We start from the raw sequence: 20,443 nt of genomic DNA, 5'->3' as shown, positions 1-20,443 counted from the left end.
CACACCTAATGTGTTCATTTTCTAACAGCTCCGTACTCCGGCAGGCATCTCCCTCCCGCTAGAGGCACTGGTTCCTCCCGTGCCGCCCGGGCGCGCTCCCGCCGCGCGCCCGCGCGCTCCCGCCACTTCCGCCGCCGGGTGAGAGGTCGCGCCGTGGCCGCCGCCGCCCCCGCGCCCCCGTTTCCGGGGCTGCCCCGCGCCCGGGACATGGAGCGGCACTGACGAAGCCGCCGCCGCTCCCTCCCTCCCCCGCCCTCCCTCCCGCGCAGGAGCCGCCCCCACCCCCGCCCGGCACGGGGAGGTCGCCGCGCCCCGCGGTGAGTGAGGAGGGGAGGGGGGGGATGGCGGGGACGGAGGGTCTCGCCCCGGCACGGGCATGGCTGGGTGGGGCCCACGCCCGTGAGGGGCGGCTGAGGCGGGCGGGGAGCGCTTGCCCGCTCCGTGGGCCGCATCCCCGCTGCCCGGGGCGGGGGGTGCCCGGGGATTGCGGTGTTTGCCCCTTCCGAGGGCTCTTTCCCCCCTAGGCATGGCGGCGGCCTCTCCTTGCCCCGGGGGGCGTGTGCGCGCCCGGGTTAGGCCCAGGCCTGGCCCTCGGCGTGGTTTGCAGTTCACTTCCCCCATAGGCTGCCCATGGATGGGGTGATGGGGGGTCCCTGCCCTTGGAGGAGGTCCCGTGTGCCCCCAGCAGCCCCCGCTGGGCGCAGGAGGGTGAGGGGCTGCTCGCTGCCCTTGCACGGGAAGGAGCCACGAGGGGCCCGGGATGCTCCATCCCCGGGGATTCCCCCTCTCCTGCTGTCCCGAATCCCGGCCTTTCCTCCGCACCAAGGGCAGAGCTCCCGGCGAGAGCTGCAGAGGGACACGGGCTGCGGGCAGCCTTTGCCAGAGCTCATCCTTCTCTGGAGAAATCTCCACAGCTTTATCGCACCCTCGGTGCTTTAATTTTTGGAGATCTTAAAGCTCCCGGCCACGTTGTAAGGGCTCCTGTAGGTGACTTTGTTCCTGTGTTCCGTTGGCTCTTCCCGAATGATTCATGCTGGTTCCTGATCTCTTTTGTGTATTTTGCTCATTTTCTTGGGTTTTTTTTTCCCGGTTCGAGATTTTACCGTTCCTTCCCTGTGTGAAATGTGTGATCTGGGCTGGGTGCAATGAGGGTGAAGATGTTCCTCATTAAAATCACAGAGCAGCCGAGCCTGGCAGGACCTGGGGAAGTCTCTGGTCCAACCCCTGCTCAAGGCAGGGTCAGCTGGGAGATCAGACCAGGTTACTCAGCATTCCTGAGCATCGCTCTGCTGCCCTTCGTGCCTGCATCAAAAACTGCCCTTAAACTGCTGAACGCTGCTGCTTCCTCCCTCTCTGCCCTCCTCTGCAGCAGAGGAGTTTCTTTGTGAGGCTTTGTCTCTCCTGGTCCCCTGTGAGTGCACTTTTGGTGGAGGAATGGCTGTTTGGGGAGCCTCGACAAAAGGCAGTGGTGGGTCTTGAGTGTGTCTGTGATTCAGAGCTAAAGACTTTTGTACTTGGGGAGACAGGACAGCAGTGAAGCACCTTCCTGTGCTCCTGGAGAGCAGATTGGTGTGGGGAGCCAGGGTTCCTCGTGACAGCAGGCTGAGGGAGCAGCATTCAGGCTTGGAAGATAAATGTGTTTTTTATGTCCCAGGTGGGACTGTGACCCTCTGGCTGGCTCCTTATGGTGTGTCCTTTGTTTGACTCTTTTCCTCTAAGAGTATGGACCAGACCTCTGTTTTATCAGATTTTAGTACTTGATACTTGTAAGAATTCCAGGATTTTGGGAAGGGGATGACAGAAAGGTTCAGTACTCAAGATTCTCGGATTTTAAGAATTTTCTGGGAAGGAACGAGGCACACCACAGAATTCACAGGGCCTCGTTGTCCAGATGAAGTCTCTCAGATTTATCAGGGCTGTTCAAACCCAGGCCGACAGAACAGATTTGGACCAAGGAATGAAACCCAAGGATTCCCCACTCAGCTGGAAATGTGACCTATGGAAGATGCTTTTACCCAGCAGTTGTATGAAATCTCCTTTCTCCCCTCTTCCTCCCCAGTTTCCTGTCCTGCCCAGCTCTCTGAGTAGTTAATGCAGAAGATAAAGAGGGTTCGTCTGGAAAACGAGACTGCAGGAAGTTGGAGAAGGTATGTCCAGGCCCCCGTGTGGCCTCTGTGCGCTGTGGGACAGAGCAGCCATCACCTCTGCACTGACAGAAACCCCATCTGTACAGTCCTGCCCAGGCAGCTGTGTCAGGATCTGTGAGTCAGGAAGTGACTCAGGACAATAACTTGTTTCACTCACTTCCAGTATTGAGCTTTACAGTTTTTTCTGGGTTCTGATTTCCCACCTGTGCTTGTTGTCCCCTCCAGACTAACACCTTGCCCAGAGGAGGGCTTGGTGGCTCACCCACCTCACCTGACAGGGCACAAAGGGCATTATAAGACCCCCAAGAGGCAGCTCCATGTTTTTGGGGGTGGAGAGAGCAGTGATCCTGCAACAGCTCTGAGTCATCTCAGTCCCTGCCTCAGCATGGGGCAGAAGGGACAGGGCCTCTCCAGCAAGGTGGAAATCTTCTGTGTGCTGTTGCTGCCTGTCTAAGATGGTTAATAACTGGTGTCTTGATCCAGCTCACGTTTGAGTAATGTAATCCCCAAATCTACTCTGAGATAAGTTACTCCATGCACTTATTTACTTACGTACACGGCGTTGCCAAACACTGACTACGACTTTTTCAGAGGTGGCTGTAGTGACAGGGGCAGAAATCTGAGTTTCCTTTTACTCTCTATCATGCCAGGACCTAAGTTTTAGGAGGTTTTTTTTTCCCTTCTAGTGGGAGGTATCCCTGCCCATGGCAGGGGTTTGGAATTAGATGATCATTAAGGTTGCTTCCAGTTCAAACCATTCTGTGATTTTGTGAGAGTCCACCGAACTCCAGCAGTGCCAGTGGTAATTCTCAACACTCTCACCTCAGTTTGTGTGGTGGCTACTGTGCTTATCCCACTTCCCCACTCCATTCTAGTGTCGAAATCACCAGGATGAGAACAGTGCCAAGCTTGGAGCTGTGCAGTTCACATGATAAAATCATGGCAGTATATTCTGGAAGGGGCTCCAGGCTCCAGTTCAGCTGGGGACAGGTACCAGTATCACATTTGTGGATTGGTTTTAAAGGTTAAACTTGCACTTGTGAGGAGCCAGCCTGGCTGAGTGAGATGGATTCATCAGCTGGGTGAGAGTTGGCCAGGCTTTGTGAGCTAAAGCCAGGATATTTAACTGGCTGAGTTGACCTGCAGTGGGATGGGGTTGGGAGAATTGCTCTCAGTTTATGCATTTTCATGGTCTTTCTGTCATGTGTTTCTGACAGGCAGCACTTCTGCCTTCAGCTGTGATTTTAGCTGCTGCAGTGGAGAGCCTGGATACAGGCAGAGGCCACAGACACACAGTCTTAAAACATCCCACATCTCTTTTGTGGTTTCACTTGGGCTTCCTGCCTGCCTTTGATTGGAAAATACTCCTCTTTATCCATTTTCAAGCTGTGGATTTACTGCTGGGCAGTGGGTACCAGGAGTACCTAAAGAATTATTTTAGGATCTTGTTCTTGTGTTACTATTGGCACATTTTGTACAATTTTGGGACTTAAGAGTCTGAGGAGATGTTACGTTTTCAGCCCTTGCACAAGGCTGATTCTGTTTCCTTGGAGTAAAATTATCCAAGCTAATTTTGTGCAGTAAACTGAAGTTCTTCTGAAATTCTCTGTAACATTCTTTCAGGTACCTCCAAAACCCCTCAAGTGTCCTCTTGGAGGGACATCCTGCTTCTCAAGTGGGGTGTCAGAAACAGGTTTCCCTAGTCCTCAGCTCATTCCTGCTTTGCAGTGGATGACATCACTGACCTTGGGCAAGTCTGTGGGTCCACCTCACCCCAAATTAACATTTGTGTTAATTGTGGAGGTGGTTCTTATCCTCTCCTTCCACACCTGCTCACTTGGAAATCTCTGAGGAATGTGTCCCACGTTTCTCAGGATACAACCAGGGTCTGCTCCTGCTACCTTCTGTCTCTTAGCAAAGCACTTGCACTTTTTTTTCCTGATTTCCCATCTCTCTTACATCATTCCCGGCCTCAGTATCTCCTCAGGTAAGTGATTGGGTCTGAACCTCTCTCCCCAAGTGATGGGCAGGTTTTCCTTTGGGATAGGAAGGGGATTCCACTTCTGTGGTCTCACAGGTCAGGAGTTTTTGTGCCTTTATGATAGCTCATAACTTTGATGACATATCCATACGAATTCCTGGAGTGGTTTTCCTTTGAGTCAAGCTGCTTGTTGTCTGCACCAGATCTGCTGCTTGAGCTTCCTTTAACAGCTTATTCTAGAGCCAGCCCTGGGAGAGGGAGTTCTCTGAGGTCAATATCTTCATTTACAGGACTCCATATGGGATGGGAGATGGACTTTTCCTTTCAATGTGTTTAAAATGTGATCCTTGAGTGCAGAGAATCCCAGAGATCTGTAGTTTAAGGAGCACCTGCTTGATTTTTAAGGCTCAATTCTGTCCCTCTACTCCTCCCTCAGTTTTTTGCCCAGCTCTGAAGGGGAAGCGAGGATGACTGCAGTGGACACGCTCTCGGACAGCTCCGAAGTGGTCGAGATGGAGGATGTGCCTTCCCAATTCCAGGTGCAAAAGCATTCTTGGGATGGGCTGCGTGACATTATTCACAGCAGCAGGAAGTACTCGGGCATGATAGTGAACAAAGCTCCCCATGATTTCCAGTTTGTCCGGAAAACAGAGGAGTCCAGCCCGCACTCTCACCGCCTCTATTACCTGGGTAAGCCTCGTGCCAGCACTGGGGGAACGTGGGGCTCTTCCAAACTCAGCAGGGAAGGGGAGGGGTGGGAGAGATCTCCCTCTGTGAGATTTGGGAACTGAGATTGGCTCAGGGCCTGCAGGATCTTCTGCAAAGCCTGGGACTGAGCAGGGGCTCCCCAGTGCCAGACAAGCCTCGAACACAGGGATCAGCTGTGACAAGAGGAAGCGTTGGCCAGCCAGCCCTTCTGTGTCCTTTGTCACGCAGGGGATGGGCCAAGAGAAGGGACTGCCTCGTGCCTCTGTAGCTTGGGAGAAGTGGGATTTACTTGCTTCATTAACCAGACTGACTTTCCAAGAAATTCGCTGCCAGTAATGACTAATTACGTGTTGCAACATATTAATGGCAAGGTGGTGGTGTCTCCTCTGTATTAGGTATCATGAAGGTAGGATGCTTGCAAGAGCAAGGAAGAAAATTGAGGTGGGAATGAGCTGTTCCTGGCATTTGCAGGGAAATATCCCTTTCCTTCAGTGGGACTGAAAGCAGAATTCTGTGTTGTACAGGTCCCTTGCTACAGATGGAGCCACGGTATAATTAGTGACAGAGTTGTTGGATTTTAGTAACTGGATCATTTTGTGGCTGGTAACATGGGAAACTTTATAGACTATAAAGAGTTTGTTGTGCTTTGGGGCATGAGCTGATCATTACTGGGCCAGTACAAAAATTGCCAGATGTGCAACTCTGTGCAGTTATCCCTGCCCTGAAGTGACCCTGCTGTTCTTCCTTCTTCTTCCAGGTTTTGAGTGTAGGTCACTGTAGGTTGCTGGATTTGAGGGACTGATTTGTGTTGTCACTAGGCAGCTCCTGTGTGCCAGTGACTTGATTTGTGTAGTTCTCATAAATTCTTGGGACACAAGTGCTGCTCTGAAGGGCAGGATCTAGAACTGGCATATTTTTCTTGTCAAGTCTGAGCAGTGAGGCTTGATTTAAAGCTTGAATGTATTTCCAGTTCACTTTGATACTGGTTTTGATCTAGATGATTAAAGAACTAGGTGGCTAATTTAAAATTTTTTTTAATGTTCTGTTGTATGAAATGGCAACCAAACCAGCTACTGGGAGGTTGGTGTTGTGCCAGGGTGTGACTGCTTCAGGAGCCAGAAGCAGGAATGAGGATACACGAGTGCCTTTTCAGTGTTTCCTTCCTTAAGGAATTGTACAGGGCTTAGAGCAGATTAATCCCTCAGTTAAGATCAGCATCAGCCAGGTAATCTCAGGGTACCTCTGCTCAGATGTCCCTAATAAAGGGTAAATGCTGATTGAGATGCTGATTCTTTTCCATAATAAATGGACACTCCCAGGGATGGGGCAGCCACAGCTTCTCTGGGCAGCCTGTAAGTTCACAAGTGTTTAACTCAGTGTGCTGTTACTGCCCCAGCATGAAATAACATTTTAAAGTGTTTAAATAAAACTGAGCAGTGGATGGAGAGTCCTGATGAACTTTGCTGTAGGGTTGAATATTTCATCTGGAAGCAAAGTAAACTCTCTTTTGGGGAGGAAGGCAATATTTTCCTTGTAAATGCCAATTGATTGTAGTCAGCCTGAGGTCATTGGAGAAAGTTCTAACATAAGGGGAAGGGAAGTCCAGGTCACATTTGCCTCAGTGTCAGATATGTGTGTCCAGAGTCATTTGTTCCTCTCTGCAGTTTTTCCTGTATGGCCATCCTCAATCATTCCTGGGCCATCCCCACAGAGTTTTGTGTTGTATCGTGGCAGATGCTGCTTATGTTAAACACCACATGCTCAGCACTTTGGTGTTCCTGGATCTCTGAGGATTAGATCTTCACATATTGCTCTGCTTCCTGAGCACTTATTAATATTTCAGTTTTAATTTGAAGTAACTACTGCTGGGTCAGCCAGCTCAGAAATCTCTCTGTTCTGCCCAAAACATGTGCAGAGTAGGCAGTATCAGGGCACAGATCCCTCTGTGAATTTCTGATCCAGGGAGTCTCTGCAGCATAAGTAGAGGGCAAGTTCATGGTCTTTGTTTTGGTGGAAACTGTCAAAATCACAAGTCAGGATATTTGATGGTTGTTTTGGAAGTTGGATTAAGGCCAGGAGCTCATTTGATAACCGCAGTCAAAGGCTTATGTAAAATGACAAGGGCTTTTGACTCTGTAGGATACTGTTTCACATTTGAATGGGCTCTCTGGAGCTTCCAAGCTTTTCCTTCCCCCCTTGCAAGCTGCTGCCTTGGCCTGAATCAGATCCCTGTAGCAAATTTCTGCATGAGAAGTGTGGAGAGTAATGTTGAGTCACCCATTCAGGGAGTGGTGCTCTTAGAGTGGATCTGGAGCATGGGAGGACAGGCACAGAGGGGAAAGTTGGACCTAAAACATTCTGGAGAGGTGGGGTAGTGTTAAATCTTGCTTAGGAAAGTTCCAAACAAATCCATATCTAAGTGGTTTAGATGTTATTCTGGGATTGATCTGGGAGCTGCTGGGGAAGGAATGTGGGTAAAGGTCTCTGGGCAGCCCCAGCCCCTGTTTCCAGCTTTCTGTTTGAATTTGCTCTTTGTCCTGGCTAATTCATCTTAAGTAGAATGATGCTTTTGTCCTCCTAATAGGAATGCCATATGGTAGCAGAGAGAATTCCCTTCTTTACTCAGAGATTCCCAAAAAGGTACGGAAGGAGGCCTTGCTGCTCTTGTCCTGGAAACAGATGCTGGATCACTTTCAGGTAGGCCAGAGTGGGAAGACCTGGGGAAACTGGGTGGTGCTGTGGTGGGGACATCTGTGTGGTGTCTGTCATCCTTCCTGCTTTTAAAAAGTTGGGAAAGTTGAGTTTAAATTGCTGTTTCTGCCTTACACTGCTGTGAGTGCACCAGAAAGGGGGAGAACTTTCCCCTCCCTGCTTTCAGTGTCCTCATGTCCTTTGTCACTGGCAGCATTGGAGGGTGTTGGTCTTTTCAGCCCTACTTAAAAAGTTCCAGGTGGAACAGAATTTATCTGTCTTGACCCCATTTGGGCTGTGAGTTCTCTCCAGGGTAATTCAAGATCCCGGAAGAACTTTTGTTTGCAGTGTCTGACATGGAAACTGTTTGTGAAGGCTGCAGATAACGTCATTAAGTTAATTGGTTACATCTGATTTGCATAAGCAGAGCAAGCGCAGCTGTTCTCTCACTTCATGCTGAAGTGCCAACTGTAGAACTGAGAGATTCACAGCTCAGCCCTCCTGTAGGGGGAAATTTGGGGGGTGTGGGGGGTTTAGGTCTCCTGGACCCCACAGCTGTAGCCTGGAGTACAGGAATTGGGCACCTGTACCCTGACAGTGCTGCCTGTTTGAGCTGGGTGTTGTGACAGGCTCAGAGCACTCCTGTGGACATTGCTCTCCTTGCAGATCCTTTCAGATATTCCTTTCCTTCCATTCCAGGCAACCCCTCACCACGGGATGTATTCCAGAGAGGAGGAGCTCTTGAGGGAGCGCAAGAGACTGGGTGTCTTTGGGATAACATCCTATGATTTCCACAGTGAGAGTGGCCTGTTCCTCTTCCAGGCCAGCAACAGCCTCTTCCATTGTCGAGATGGGGGCAAGAATGGCTTCATGGTGAGTCTGCCAGGGATTGAGTTCATGGACTCACCTCAAAGGGGCTTGATGGTTTGGATTGGAGATGGCTGCACATGGAATCCCAGGCTGGACTGGGGTGGAAGGGACCTTAAAGCCCATCCCAGTGTCACCTCCTGCCATGGGCAGGGACACCTTCCACTATCCCAGGGTGCTCCAAGCCCCATGCAGCCTGGCCTTGGACACTGCCAGGGATCCAGGGCCACCCACAGCTGCTCTGGGCACCTGTGCCAGGGCCTCCCACCCTCACAGGAGGTTCTCCTGGAGCCCCTTCATGCACTGCAAGGGGTTCTGAGGTCTTCTCCAGTGAACATTCCCAGCTCTCTCCCAGCCTGGCTCCAGAGGGGCTCCAGCCCTTGGAGCAACTCTGTGGCTCTTCTGGACCTGCTGTAGCAGGTCCACATCTTCCACATCTTCATCCCTTTGGTTATGGTGGCTGCTCTTTTATCCTGTCAGGGCCACTTTTACCATCATCCCCTGGCTGTGCTGTGTCTCTTTTAGGCTTTTTCTCTGCAGAGCTGGGAGCTGATGTGGCACCCAGCTCTGTGTGTCTCTCTTGCCACAGGTGTCTCCAATGAAGCCTCTGGAAATCAAGACTCAGTGCACGGGGCCACGGATGGATCCCAAAATCTGCCCTGCTGACCCAGCCTTCTTCTCCTTCATTAACAACAATGACCTGTGGGTGGCAAACATCGAGACGGGCGAGGAGAGGCGGCTGACATACTGCCATAAAGGTGTGGGGCTCCCTCCACCCCAAGGGGAATTCTTCTGAGGAGTCTGGCCTGCAATGCCCACATTCCTGCCTTGTTTCTTACAAGTGCATTTGTCTTTTGGGTCAGCATTTTCCAAGGAGATGAAAATGTAAAATGCAAATGCTGTCTCATCTTTGTTCCTCTCCAGGCTTATCCAATGTTCTGGATGACCCCAAGTCTGCTGGTGTAGCCACTTTTGTCATTCAGGAGGAGTTTGATCGGTTCACGGGCTATTGGTGGTGTCCCACAGCTTCCACAGAAGGTCAGTCACTGTTCTGCTCATCAAATCCTGGCACTGGGACTGCTGCCTCTGGCTAGGAATGAGGTTCTGAGCATGTTTTTCCTTTGGGCTGTTCCTGGGGAGATCACCTGAAGGAACAAAGCACTGAGGGGACTATAATTGTGGAGTGTTTGCAGGTGGTCACTAAGAGCTGGGGCTGTACAGGTGTTGCCTCTGCACCAGGGCTCCAGGCAAGCCAGAAACAGGAGGAAATGCTGTTGTAAACATTCCTGCTCTCTGTCCCAGGTTCAGAGGATTTGAAAACACTGCGGATCCTGTATGAGGAAGTTGATGAGTCAGAGGTGGAGATAATTCATGTTCCTTCACCTGCCTTGGAGGAGAGAAAAACAGATTCCTATCGGTACCCCAGGACAGGTGGGTGAAACACGTGGAGCTGCTGAGGCAGCTCTGGACTCCTGCTGGAATCAGCACTGGAATTGAGGCCATAAACTTGGCATCATTAATCTGGGTGCTTACTGGGATGTAGGAATAGGTTGTAAAAGCTGAGACCTAATTGACTCTCTGATCCCAAAACCTGCTGCAAGAAAGTCTGAAGTTCAAATCCCAACCCTAAATGAAAGGATTGCTGAGGAAGTGGAATATATCTGGTGGCATATTGTGGAATACATTCTGAATCCCATCTTTCCTCTGCCTCCTGGGAATATGCACAGCCAGCAAGGGAAGGCAAAGCAAACTGTTCCCATTCCCAGAATGACTCTGGTGTTTGCTCACATACATTTTTGGTATTTGTAAATTCACACAGAGCCATTTCAGTAGGACCAGGGGCAGTTCTCCTTTAGAAGCTGTATTTTGTGTAACCACAGAATGTTCAACTTCATCATCTTGGTGTTTTTTCACTTCTTCTCTGCAGGCAGCAAAAACCCCAAGATTACATTGAAACTGGCAGAATTTAAAACAGACAGCAAGGGTAAGGTAAGTGATAACTCAGAAAGGGACATTGCACAGGAGGGTTTTTGAAGCTCCCTAGAATTAAAACAAGGTCACAAAGAAATCCTAAATAATGTTAGTCTGGGTTTTTTATTCTCTTGTAATAGCTGGATCTCTAATGTGTTTATCCAAGAAACAGAAAGACCTGAAAATGCTGACAAGAATCATTCTGGTGGAGATTCAGCTGGGAATGTGGAGGGAAGGGGGAATTCGGGCTTGCCTGGTGCACCATGGCAGAGACAGGAGGGCTGGAGCCAGGTCTAATCTGGGGCTTCAGTCCCTGCCTGTGTCCTTTCCTGTGGCTCAATGCCAAAATCATTTTGCTTTGAAGCTGTTTTTCCCTTCTCTTCCTGCTCTTTGTAGCAAGGCTTGCTTCTCCTGGCCTGACCCTTGCTGATGCCAGTAGCTAAACTTCCTTGTTCTGCCATCTCCCTGAGCTTCCCTGGGAGAAGGTGATGAGCTCTGGTGCTCTGATCTGATGTTGGGCCTTGGTTTTGCTGCAGATTGTGTGTGCACAGGACAAGGAGCTGGTGCAACCCTTTGCTGCCTTGTTTCCCACTGTGGAGTACATTGCCCGTGCTGGATGGACCCGGGATGGCAAATAGTAAGTTCATTTTCCTCCCAAAATAACTTTCCCAAGGGCTCCTCTGGTTGCAGACCCTTGACATGATTCTGCTGTGTTCATGACCTGGTTTTAAAGCCCTGAGTGCCAGAAATGGCACATGAATATTTGGCTTCTTCAGTGCTGTAACATCCTAAAAGTCGGAGCGAAGCAGAGCAGAGTGACAGGCTGTGGGGTTTGTCACAACCAGAGTTAAATGACATTGATACAGTAAGTGGGCAGTCCTAGGGAATTCTTTGGAGCTGAAGATGTTTAACACAGGTACAAGGTGTTTCCTGCTGAAAATGGGGCTGTTCTGTGGGCAGTTTTATCTTTGTTCATTGGCAGTTTGTCCTGAGTCACAGGACAAGGGCAGGGTCTGTGGTGCCACATTCTTCATGCAGTGTGTCCAAAGAGAAGGATTACTCTTGGGCTGGCTATTGCTCCAAACAGTCTTGCCTGAAGAGTTACAGAATTCACCCCAATCTGATTGAAATTTTAAAGTTCTTAATTTTTCCCCCTCCCAAGCTTGGCTGTTAACTGGTGTATGTGCAGATTAAGTTAAGGTGACTTGGCTGTCTTTGAAGGTGGCATTCTGTAACTCATCATTAATTTTCTGCTCTGGAAAGGAAATTTAGAGAGCTTTCCAGCAGGTAATCCCAGAGGTGATTGTGATGTTCTGCACCAGAGCTTATCTAAATGTGCTGAATATCTCAGTTCCTGAAATCCTGCGGTGCTGGGGGAGAACTGGCTCTTTTCAAATCTGTCTTTCGTGATGAAACTCCCCTGGATGCACTCACAGGCCTTGGGGTGGCTGTGCTTTGCCATCTGTCATGCTGAGAGCTGCAGTGCAGCACCACTTCCAGGGACTCTCCTTGGAGGGGAGCAGGGCTGGGACTGAAGCAGCTCCTTCCCCTGGCACCCTTGTTGGGTCTGTGCCTCTCCCTGGCAGAGCACGAGGAGGAGGCTGCAGACAGAGCTCTGGGAGGGTGCTCACTTGAGCTGGAGGAGAGCTGGAGCACAAACAGTGCTTCCTGGTGGAGGGGTTCCATTCTGGAGACAGGGCTGTGTTAGCAGTGCTCCCTTGGAACAGGCACTGGCAGATCTGTCAGACAGCTCGCCTGAGCGGTACCCCTGTGAAATACCAGAGCTGTCTGGCAGTACGTGTGTGTTGGCACAGCTTCCAGGGGATTAGAAAGCAGCAGTGATGAGAAAAGCTTTGCATTCAGATGCCCAAATCCTTTCTGGCTGCGGGGGGAAGAAAGGGATGCATGTTCTGAGTGTTGGAAAGGGACCTCTATTCTGTGGTGCTGACATTCACCTCCGACTTCTTTCCCCAGTGCCTGGGCTATGTTCCTAGACAGACCTCAGCAGAGGCTCCAGCTAGTCCTTCTGCCTCCAGCACTCTTTATTCCAGTCCCAGAAAATGAGGAGCAGCGTGCTGAATTTGCCAAAACTGTGCCAGAAAATGTCCAGCCATTTGTGATCTATGAAGAAACCACTGATGTGTGGATAAATGTAAGAGGCTCAGGGCTGGGAGGAGAACACAGGCTGCCCCCTCCTCCCCTCAGTTAACCATTCTCATGTTGATTGGTGTCCAGTTAAGTCCTTGCTGTGGCAGCTTTGCTACTCAGTCCCAAATTTGGTGTTGAATGAGGGGTTTGGTAAATCACTCACAGGTTTCTCATCTTGTGTGGCAGGTACATGACATCTTCTATCCTTTCATCCAGCCGGAGGGGGAGGAGGAAGAGCTCTGCTTTATCCGAGCCAACGAGTGCAAAACGGGGTTCTGCCACCTGTACAGGGTGACAGCAATCCTGAAGCCAGGCAGCCACGACTGGGTGCAGCCCTGTGTCCACAGTGAGGGTAAGGGCTGCAGCCCTGGCAGCTCCCCCTCCTGTTGGCCTTTGGGGAGGGCAGTGATTGATGCTCGTGGTCTCTCTTGTAGATGATTTCAAATGTCCCATCAAGGAGGAGGTTGCCCTGACTGGTGGGGAATGGGAGGTGCTGGCGAGGCATGGATCCAAGGTAGGGGCTATTTTTATTCTCTTGCAGTGCTCAGCTCTGCATTGTCTGCTCCCAGTCCTGGCCTGAGTCCTCCCTTACGCTTGGGACCTGCTAGAACTGCTTAAGCTTCATTTTGTTGCTGTTTTTATTGCTGCCTCTGCTTTCCCCAGAAGTGCTGTAGGCCAGTGCACATGGATCTGATTGCCTTCTTAATCAGACTTCAGATTGCTCCTTAGGTAAATCCCAGGAGTGGGTCAGGCCATAAAAAAGGACACAAGTCTGAGGTTTAAGAGCAACAAAGAACCATTTTGTGGAGAAGCTGGGGATTGCTGCCTTTGCTGAGGCATTTTAACTCCAATGAGTTCTTGCAATGTGGAAATGTGTCCTGGCACTCAGAGTGAACTCTTGGTCTCCAGCTGATCCCTCAACAGAGCCTTTAGGAACAAGGCAGCTGGGGAATATAAAGCAATTTAGAATATGGAGAAGCTGTATCTGTTGTCACTTGCAGAACAGCCAGAAATGAATTTTTATTAATCTTGTAGAAACCCAGTTTCATTTTTGCTTCAGGAATTAACTCCGAGTCTGATCTTTAACACTCCCAGGTGATTCTGTCAAAATAAAGACCTTGGCTGTTCATTTCCAATTAATCTGGATTTTCACTTCTCGCTTTTTAAAAGACCAACAGCTCCAAGCTTTTGGTTTCTGCTGCTTTTCCTCAATCTGCAATTAACCTGCTGTCCCTCCCCATGTGGATTCTCACTGTACATGCTGTTGATTTTGGCCAGAGCTCTTCCCTGCATGTGTTATGGCTAAAATTGTGTTAGCAGCAATTATTTTGATGCATTTGTTGCTCCACAGGGCTCTGCCTGGTTTTCCTGGCCAATTGAGTTGGATGTTTTTCCCTTTGCTGTTCACAGGGGTCTTCAAACTGTGGGTTAGCCAGAAATAGCACTTGGAAACTGTAAGGTGGAAAAACAGTTCAGTTACTGTTGCTGAATCAATGCAGGATTTAAAAGCTGTCACCTCTGTTCCTGCCTGACCGGGTGGTTTTTAGAAACAGCTTTATCTGGACAGTAAAACCTATTTTAATGTGTCTCAAAATTTGGTGCTGAGAGCTGTTAGACTGGTCCTCCCACGAATGGGAATTCATTACCATGATGGCTGGAAAAAAGGGACCTGTACCTTTATAATCCAGCCATGCTGGCTGTGGCCAGGTGAGGGTTGGGCTCTTCTGCCAAGTAACAAGGGACAGGAGCAGAGGAAACAGCCTCACGTTGCTCCAGGGGGATTTAGGTTGGAAATGGGGGAAATGGCTGCACTGGAAAGGTGATCAGACACTGGGACAGGCTGTCCAGGACAGTGGGAAGTCACCACCCCTGGAAGTGTTGAGCAGGGTGTGGATGTGGCACCTGGGGATGTGCGTTAGTGGTGAACACGGTGCTGCTGGGTTCATGCTTGATCTCGGAGGGGTTTTTCCATTTTCTAAATGATTCCATGGTTCTGTAAGATGTCATATAAGCACAGAATGTCCCTTGTTAAGAGGATGGCTTCCTGTTAACCTGCAGGCAACAAAGCCCAGCTTTTTATGCCCATTAATAAGCAAATGTTTTGAGTTTTCAACAAAAGGGCTGAGGGACTGCTGTCTGTCACTGCATTGTGTTGGCTGCAGCTCTCCCAAGTGCTGTGTGTGTTCTCTGGCCCCTCAACCCCCTGCCCTGAGCAGCCCTGTCATGGTCTGTGTGTGTTCTGGGCTGGCAGAGGAGCAGAGCTTGTCCCTGCCTGTCCCTGAGGCCTCTCTCCTGGCACAGATCTGGGTCAATGAGGCCACCAAGCTGGTGTATTTCCAAGGCACGAAGGACACCCCACTGGAGCACCACCTCTACGTGGTCAGCTACGAGTCTCCTGGGGAGATCATGCGCCTCACCACTCCAGGCTTCTCCCACAGCTGCTCCATGAGCCAGGTTTGTTGTTCCTTGGATTCCTGACTGCCAGGGATCCTAACTGGGAATGGCAATGACTCGTGGCCAGTGCATCACCTCATGCCCTGACTGTGCTGTGTTCCCTGCCAGAACTTTGACATGTTCATCAGCCACTACAGCAGTGTGAGCACTCCTCCCTGTGTGCACATCTACAAGCTCAGCGGCTCTGACGATGACCCTCTCCACAAGCAGCCCAAGTTTTGGGCCAGCATGATGGAGGCAGCCAGTAAGTCCTGGGGAGGGGGCAGTGGGGCCTTTGAGTGAGAACTCCCCAGCAGTGGCCAGGAGTGATGGGGAGGGAAGGGGTCTGAGTACCTTCACTCTGACTTATCTTGTGGGGGAGATATTTCTCACTTTTGCTCGGTGTTTCACACATGGAGCAAAAGTCCTGCTCCAGGGTGTACAGAGTTGACACACACACACAGGGATGTGGTTTTACTGTGGAATCACTGAATGGTTTAGGTGAGAATGGACATTAAAGTCCATCCTGTTCTCATGCCCTGCCATGGACAGGGACGTCTTCCACTAGTCCAGGATGCTCCAAACCCTGTTCAACCTGGCCTTGAACACTTCAAGGTGCTTTTTAATTTGTGATTTGTCTGAAGAGGGAAGGGACAAGTACCTGGGATACAGTGGCTGCTCCATTCTGCACTGCAGGTTTTAAAGGTTTAGGTACAGCTCACAGCAGCACCTGAACCCCTGCTGCAAACACATTTTCCCATCCCTGTTGTTGGGCACAGTGCCCATTGCAGAGCTCCCACCTGGGGAGGTTTTCTTGTGGAATCCCCTCCCTGTGCAGGCAGGTGGAGGCTGTGCTTCCCAGGGAGGGGCTTTGCTAAGCCTTGGCGTGGTTTGGTGTTGAAGGAGCCATGCTGAGGGTCAGCTTTGGACAGGGCTGGTTCAGGGGGTGGGAGCAGAGCCTGCTCAGTCCCTCAGCACTGTGTGTGACCCTCCTGTCCAGGCTGTCCCCCAGACTACGTCCCCCCGGAGATCTTCCACTTCCGCACGCAGTCGGACGTGGAGCTCTACGGAATGGTCTACAAACCCCACGATGTCCAGCCTGGCAAGAAACATCCCACGGTGCTCTTTGTGTATGGAGGCCCTCAGGTAAAAACCCAGGGGAATGCTGGGGTCAGGGCTGGGGCTGCTGCCCAGGGCAGAGCTCTGTCAGTCATGCGTCAGGACTTGCACTTTGGGTAGCAATGAACACTGTCATGGAATCATGAAATCATGGAATGGTTTGGGTTGGAGCGACCTTAAAGCCCATCCAGTCCCACCTCTGCCATGGCCAGGGACACCTTTCACTGTCCTAGGTTGTTCAGAGATCCAGCCTGACCTCAAACACATCCAGAGATGGGGCAGCCACAGCTTCTTTGGTCACCCTGTGCCCGGGCTTCACCACCATTACAGCAAAAACCTTCCTCATAATATCTAATCTAAACCTACTCTTTTTGTCCCTGTGTTTGACCTCTGCTTCAAACCTCAGATGACTTTTCCAGCATGTGGTTTGATTTCTATGGCTCTGACAGCTCGATGAGTGGCTGCTGTCCAGCTCAGGATCCTCCACTGACACAGGAAGGCACTGGAAGGCAGCTGCTGAGCTCTGAAACTCTTCCTCCCTCCTTGTGCAGGTGCAGCTGGTGAACAACTCCTTCAAAGGCATCAAGTACCTGCGGCTGAACACGTTGGCATCCCTGGGCTATGCTGTGGTGGTGATTGATGGAAGGGGATCGTGCCAGCGAGGCCTCAAATTTGAAGGAGCCCTGAAAAACCAAATGGTAACGCCCTCCTTGTGCTGGGGAATCTCTGATGGTTTGTCCTTCCTAAGGGTTGTGGCTGCTCATTTCCTGGGTGAGTGTTTCTGTCTCAAGTTTCTACATTTATCAAGTCCACTAACATGAGCCTTCTTTTTGCTTTTTAGGGTCAGGTGGAGATAGAGGACCAGGTGGAAGGTTTACATTATGTAGCAGAAAAATACGGGTTCATCGACTTGAGCCGGGTCGCCATCCACGGCTGGTCCTATGGGGGCTTTCTGTCCCTCATGGGGCTCATCTGTAAACCCAATGTCTTCAAGGTGAGCCTGCACGTGGGGCTGGCACCTTTGGGACACTTGGTTCTCACAGCTTCTGTCCCTTTTGGCAGCTGGAATTGGCATTTTTGTTTATGTGTGGTGGAAATGTCCCCCTGTCCTACCTGGCTGGAGCTCCTGACTCCAGTCCTGTGTCCTGCTGCAGCTCATTCTTGGTGGGGGCTGGAGGAGGATGGCTCTGGGATGGGCTTGGTCTGCCCTGCAGGGAGATACTGATGTGCTAGTCCCCATCCCAAGCCCCCAGCACAGTTTCTGGATCATTCACAGCTCCTCCTTGCAGAGGGGAAGCCTTTAGTGCTGATGTGCAGGAATTTTTCCCACTGTGACCGCAAGAGGAACAGCAGGAGGAGGAATCTGGGTTGTGTGTGGGATTGCTGAAGGAGAATCCTGCTCTCAGTGACAGAACAGCCCAGAGCCTTTCTGCTGCCTCTCCAGGAAAGCAGGGGACACTTGGGCTGTTGAGCAGGCGCTAATGGAGGCTTGGTGGCACCTCTCTGTTTGCCAGATTGCCATAGCAGGTGCCCCTGTCACCGTGTGGATGGCCTACGACACCGGCTACACCGAGCGCTACATGGACGTCCCCGAGAACAACCAGCAGGGCTACGAGGCTGGCTCGGTGGCACTGCACGTGGAAAAGCTTCCCAATGAGTGAGTACCCGCCCCAGACCTGCTCCTGGACCTCTGCTCAATCCCAGAGGAATGGAAATGGAGGATTTCTGATCCTCTTTAACTCGGCAGCAGCTGGGCCACAGCACCCCCAGCCCCCTGCCAGGCAGGGCTTGAGGCCCACGGCCATGGCCTGGCACTGCCCTTGCTTGGGTTTGGCTTGTCCAGCTGGAAGCTCTTTGCTCAAACCTTCTGCAGACCTTTTATCTGGTGCCTCATTGAGTTTTCCATCTGGTTTCTCATCCTGTTTCTCTGCTTATCTCTCACCCCGTGTCCAGGCCAAATCGTTTGCTGATCCTCCATGGCTTTTTGGATGAAAATGTGCACTTTTTTCACACCAACTTCCTGGTATCGCAGCTAATCCGGGCTGGAAAACCTTACCAGCTGCAGGTAGGAGGGACAGGAGTGGGGAGGAAAGGTTCCATCAATCTGGAGAAAGTTCCCTAACTGTGTGTTCTGGGGATGGGAGGGGATGGAGGCAGATCCCCATGTGCTGTTGTGAGGCTGGTGCCAGTGAAGACCTCGCTGGACTCAGAGGAGGCCGGGAGGTGGCACTGTGGCTGTTCCATGGCTGCCAGATGTGCCATGTGCAGGCAGAGCTGGTGCCCCGGGGCCTGGAACTTTCCTCCTCCATGAGCTGTTGTGTCCCACTTGGCAGGGGTGGCTGCAGTGAGGGAGGGGGGGTGCTCCAGACCTTCCCTGGCACTTCTTTGTCCTGATGGAGACTGGATGGAGGGAGCAGGGCCGAGGGGAGGGAGTTCTGTGCCTGCTGAGTGACCAATGCCCCGTGTCTGCCCTGGCACAGATCTACCCCAACGAGAGACACAGTATTCGGTGCCCTGAGTCAGGAGAGCACTACGAAATCACGCTGCTGCACTTTCTACAAGAATACCTCTGAGAGCACGAGCCTCTGCAAACTGGACACTGACAGCTCACCTGCCCCGTGCCCTCCCGCTCCCCAGCAGCGTCCAACCCTGAGCACAAGGGGCTGAGTGCCCACATTGGGCTGGGGATACCCCCAGGCCAGGGGGAAAAGCTGGAGGGCACCTTCCCTTTGGACAGTGCCACCTTCTCTCACTTTCCAAGCTGGAGGTCTGCTCCTGCTCGGCTGCTCGTCCTCCTCCTCTCCTCCAGCCTGGCTGTTCAATGCTTTTTTTGCTGCTACTCCCTCTCTCCTGGGAATCAATGGACAGTGGTCTGTCCCGAGGCTGAGGTTTGTGTCCATCTCTCTCTCCCCAATCCTTCTCTTCTTCCACTGCACCTGTGCAGTTCCCAAACTCTCACCTGCAAGAACTCAGTGCCTGTGTTGGAAACGGAAGAGCCGAATCAGAAGCTGCCTTAAGCCAGGAGTGTGAGGGAAGAGAACTACCTACTGCTCACCTGGGGATCTGCTCTGTGTCCTGGCCCTGCTGCCACACTGGAGCCCTGGGAGCTGAAGAGAGGTCTACAGAAGCATGCAACACTAGTCTTTTTTTTTTTTATATCTATCTATTTTCAAGTTTAAATTTGCAGAGCAGATGGAGGAAGTGGCCGGGGCCAGTAACGGCGCCCTCTGATCCTTCCTCTCATGGCCGCTCTCACTCAGAGTTGTGCCAACAGGTAGCACAGGCAGCTGGCTACAGCCAGAGCCTCTCTCCAGAGCTCACAGCAGCATTTGGGTTTTTGCAACACAAGATGGATGATATTTATGCAAATCCTCCCTCCCTCCGTTCTCTGTGCCGCCTCCTTGTCCCCTTGTCCTTCCCTGAGCTTTCCAATGTGCACTGAAATTGGCTGTGCTTCAGTTCTCTGCGGGTCAGTGACTGGTCCCCCTGCCCGTCTACTCAGCAATGCTCTCTCCTGGTTTTTATTTACCTGAGCAACAGGAACTGCAGTTCTGGGGAGGGGGATTGAGCAATCACACCTCAGGGGAGCACATCCCCCCCTCAAGCCAAGGGTTCTGCCAGGGGCAAAACGAAAACACAAACAAAACCCACCCAAATGAACCACGTTGACTTGCCCTGGAGTATTTTAAGTGCGTATTATGAAAAGAAAATATTTTTATGGATTCTTATTCTTTTATAATTATGAGTGTAAGATGTAGCGACTCATTAAAATATTGGAAAGAGACGTGGTGGCTGCTTTGGGGGAAAGGAGGAAGCAGCAGCTGCTGCCACAGCCAGCGCAGCTCTGCTGCAAGCCAAGTGCTCTGTTCTTTCTGTGCCGAGCAGTGGAGAGAATATTAAATCCCTGATGTTCCTCAGGGGAAGCACGATCCAAGCAACTGAGGGTTGGGAATCCTGGGCTGTGTGCTTGGCTCACAGTGACCTTGAGCAGTCAGCAGCAGCCTGGGGTGGGCACCTCCCTCCCTGCGATGGGATTGGGGGTGCAGCTGCTCTGCTCCCACTCTGGGACACACTGAGCTGTTTGTGCAGAGCTGGGCCTGCCTCTGCTCGCCCTCCCAGCCCAAAGCTCCCAAACCTGGCCTTGCTTTGCCTTCCTCCGTGGGAGCTGCTGTTAATTAACCCACTGTTAATGGCCTGAGGGTGCTGCTGGAGGCTTGTTCTAAATGCAGAACTTCTTCCAGATGGAGCATTTGTGTTCCTGGGGATGACTGGGAGCAGATTTTCCCCTCCTTCTTCTTGTCCCTGTGCTCAAATAATTGTCCCAATATTGCAGTTGTGGTTTAGCTGCTAAAAAGCACCTCAGGTGTGAGTTTTGAGG

At 51.3% G+C, this 20,443-nt stretch overlaps 1 protein-coding gene across 2 annotated transcripts; it reads left to right on the top strand.

Annotated features, from left to right (window-relative positions):
- Positions 1-119: 119 nt before the first annotated feature.
- DPP9 (dipeptidyl peptidase 9) lies at positions 120-19,849 on the top strand. 2 transcript variants are annotated; one of them, XM_054649911.2, is made up of 21 exons: positions 120-317; positions 2,060-2,147; positions 4,565-4,818; positions 7,421-7,533; positions 8,227-8,400; positions 8,984-9,152; positions 9,319-9,432; positions 9,697-9,825; positions 10,322-10,383; positions 10,902-11,002; positions 12,340-12,517; positions 12,700-12,865; positions 12,948-13,027; positions 14,815-14,967; positions 15,076-15,211; positions 15,947-16,092; positions 16,617-16,763; positions 16,907-17,059; positions 17,580-17,722; positions 18,019-18,130; positions 18,546-19,849. In XM_054649911.2, the coding sequence occupies exons 2-21, from the start codon at positions 2,092-2,094 to the stop codon at positions 18,636-18,638; spliced, it is 2,679 nt and encodes an 892-aa protein (XP_054505886.1). In that variant the 5' UTR covers positions 120-317; positions 2,060-2,091; the 3' UTR covers positions 18,639-19,849. The 2 variants fall into 2 exon arrangements, with proteins under 2 accessions (XP_054505886.1, XP_077047601.1); XM_077191486.1 differs by lacking the exon at positions 2,060-2,147.
- Positions 19,850-20,443: the final 594 nt, after the last annotated feature.

The sequence above is a fragment of the Agelaius phoeniceus genome, chromosome 29, assembly GCF_051311805.1.
Source record: "Agelaius phoeniceus isolate bAgePho1 chromosome 29, bAgePho1.hap1, whole genome shotgun sequence".
NCBI lineage: Eukaryota > Metazoa > Chordata > Aves > Passeriformes > Icteridae > Agelaius > Agelaius phoeniceus.
This window is presented reverse-complemented; position numbering and strand designations above follow the sequence as displayed.

Coding starts and splice junctions, on each gene's coding strand:
- DPP9 (XM_054649911.2), top strand. CDS start 2,092: ATGCAGAAGATAAAGAGGGTTCGTCTGGAAAACGAGACTGCAGGAAGT. Junction 10,384..10,901: donor AAACAGACAGCAAGGGTAAG/GTAAGTGATAAC, acceptor GTTTTGCTGCAG/ATTGTGTGTGCACAGGACAA. Junction 11,003..12,339: donor TGGACCCGGGATGGCAAATA/GTAAGTTCATTT, acceptor TTCTTTCCCCAG/TGCCTGGGCTATGTTCCTAG.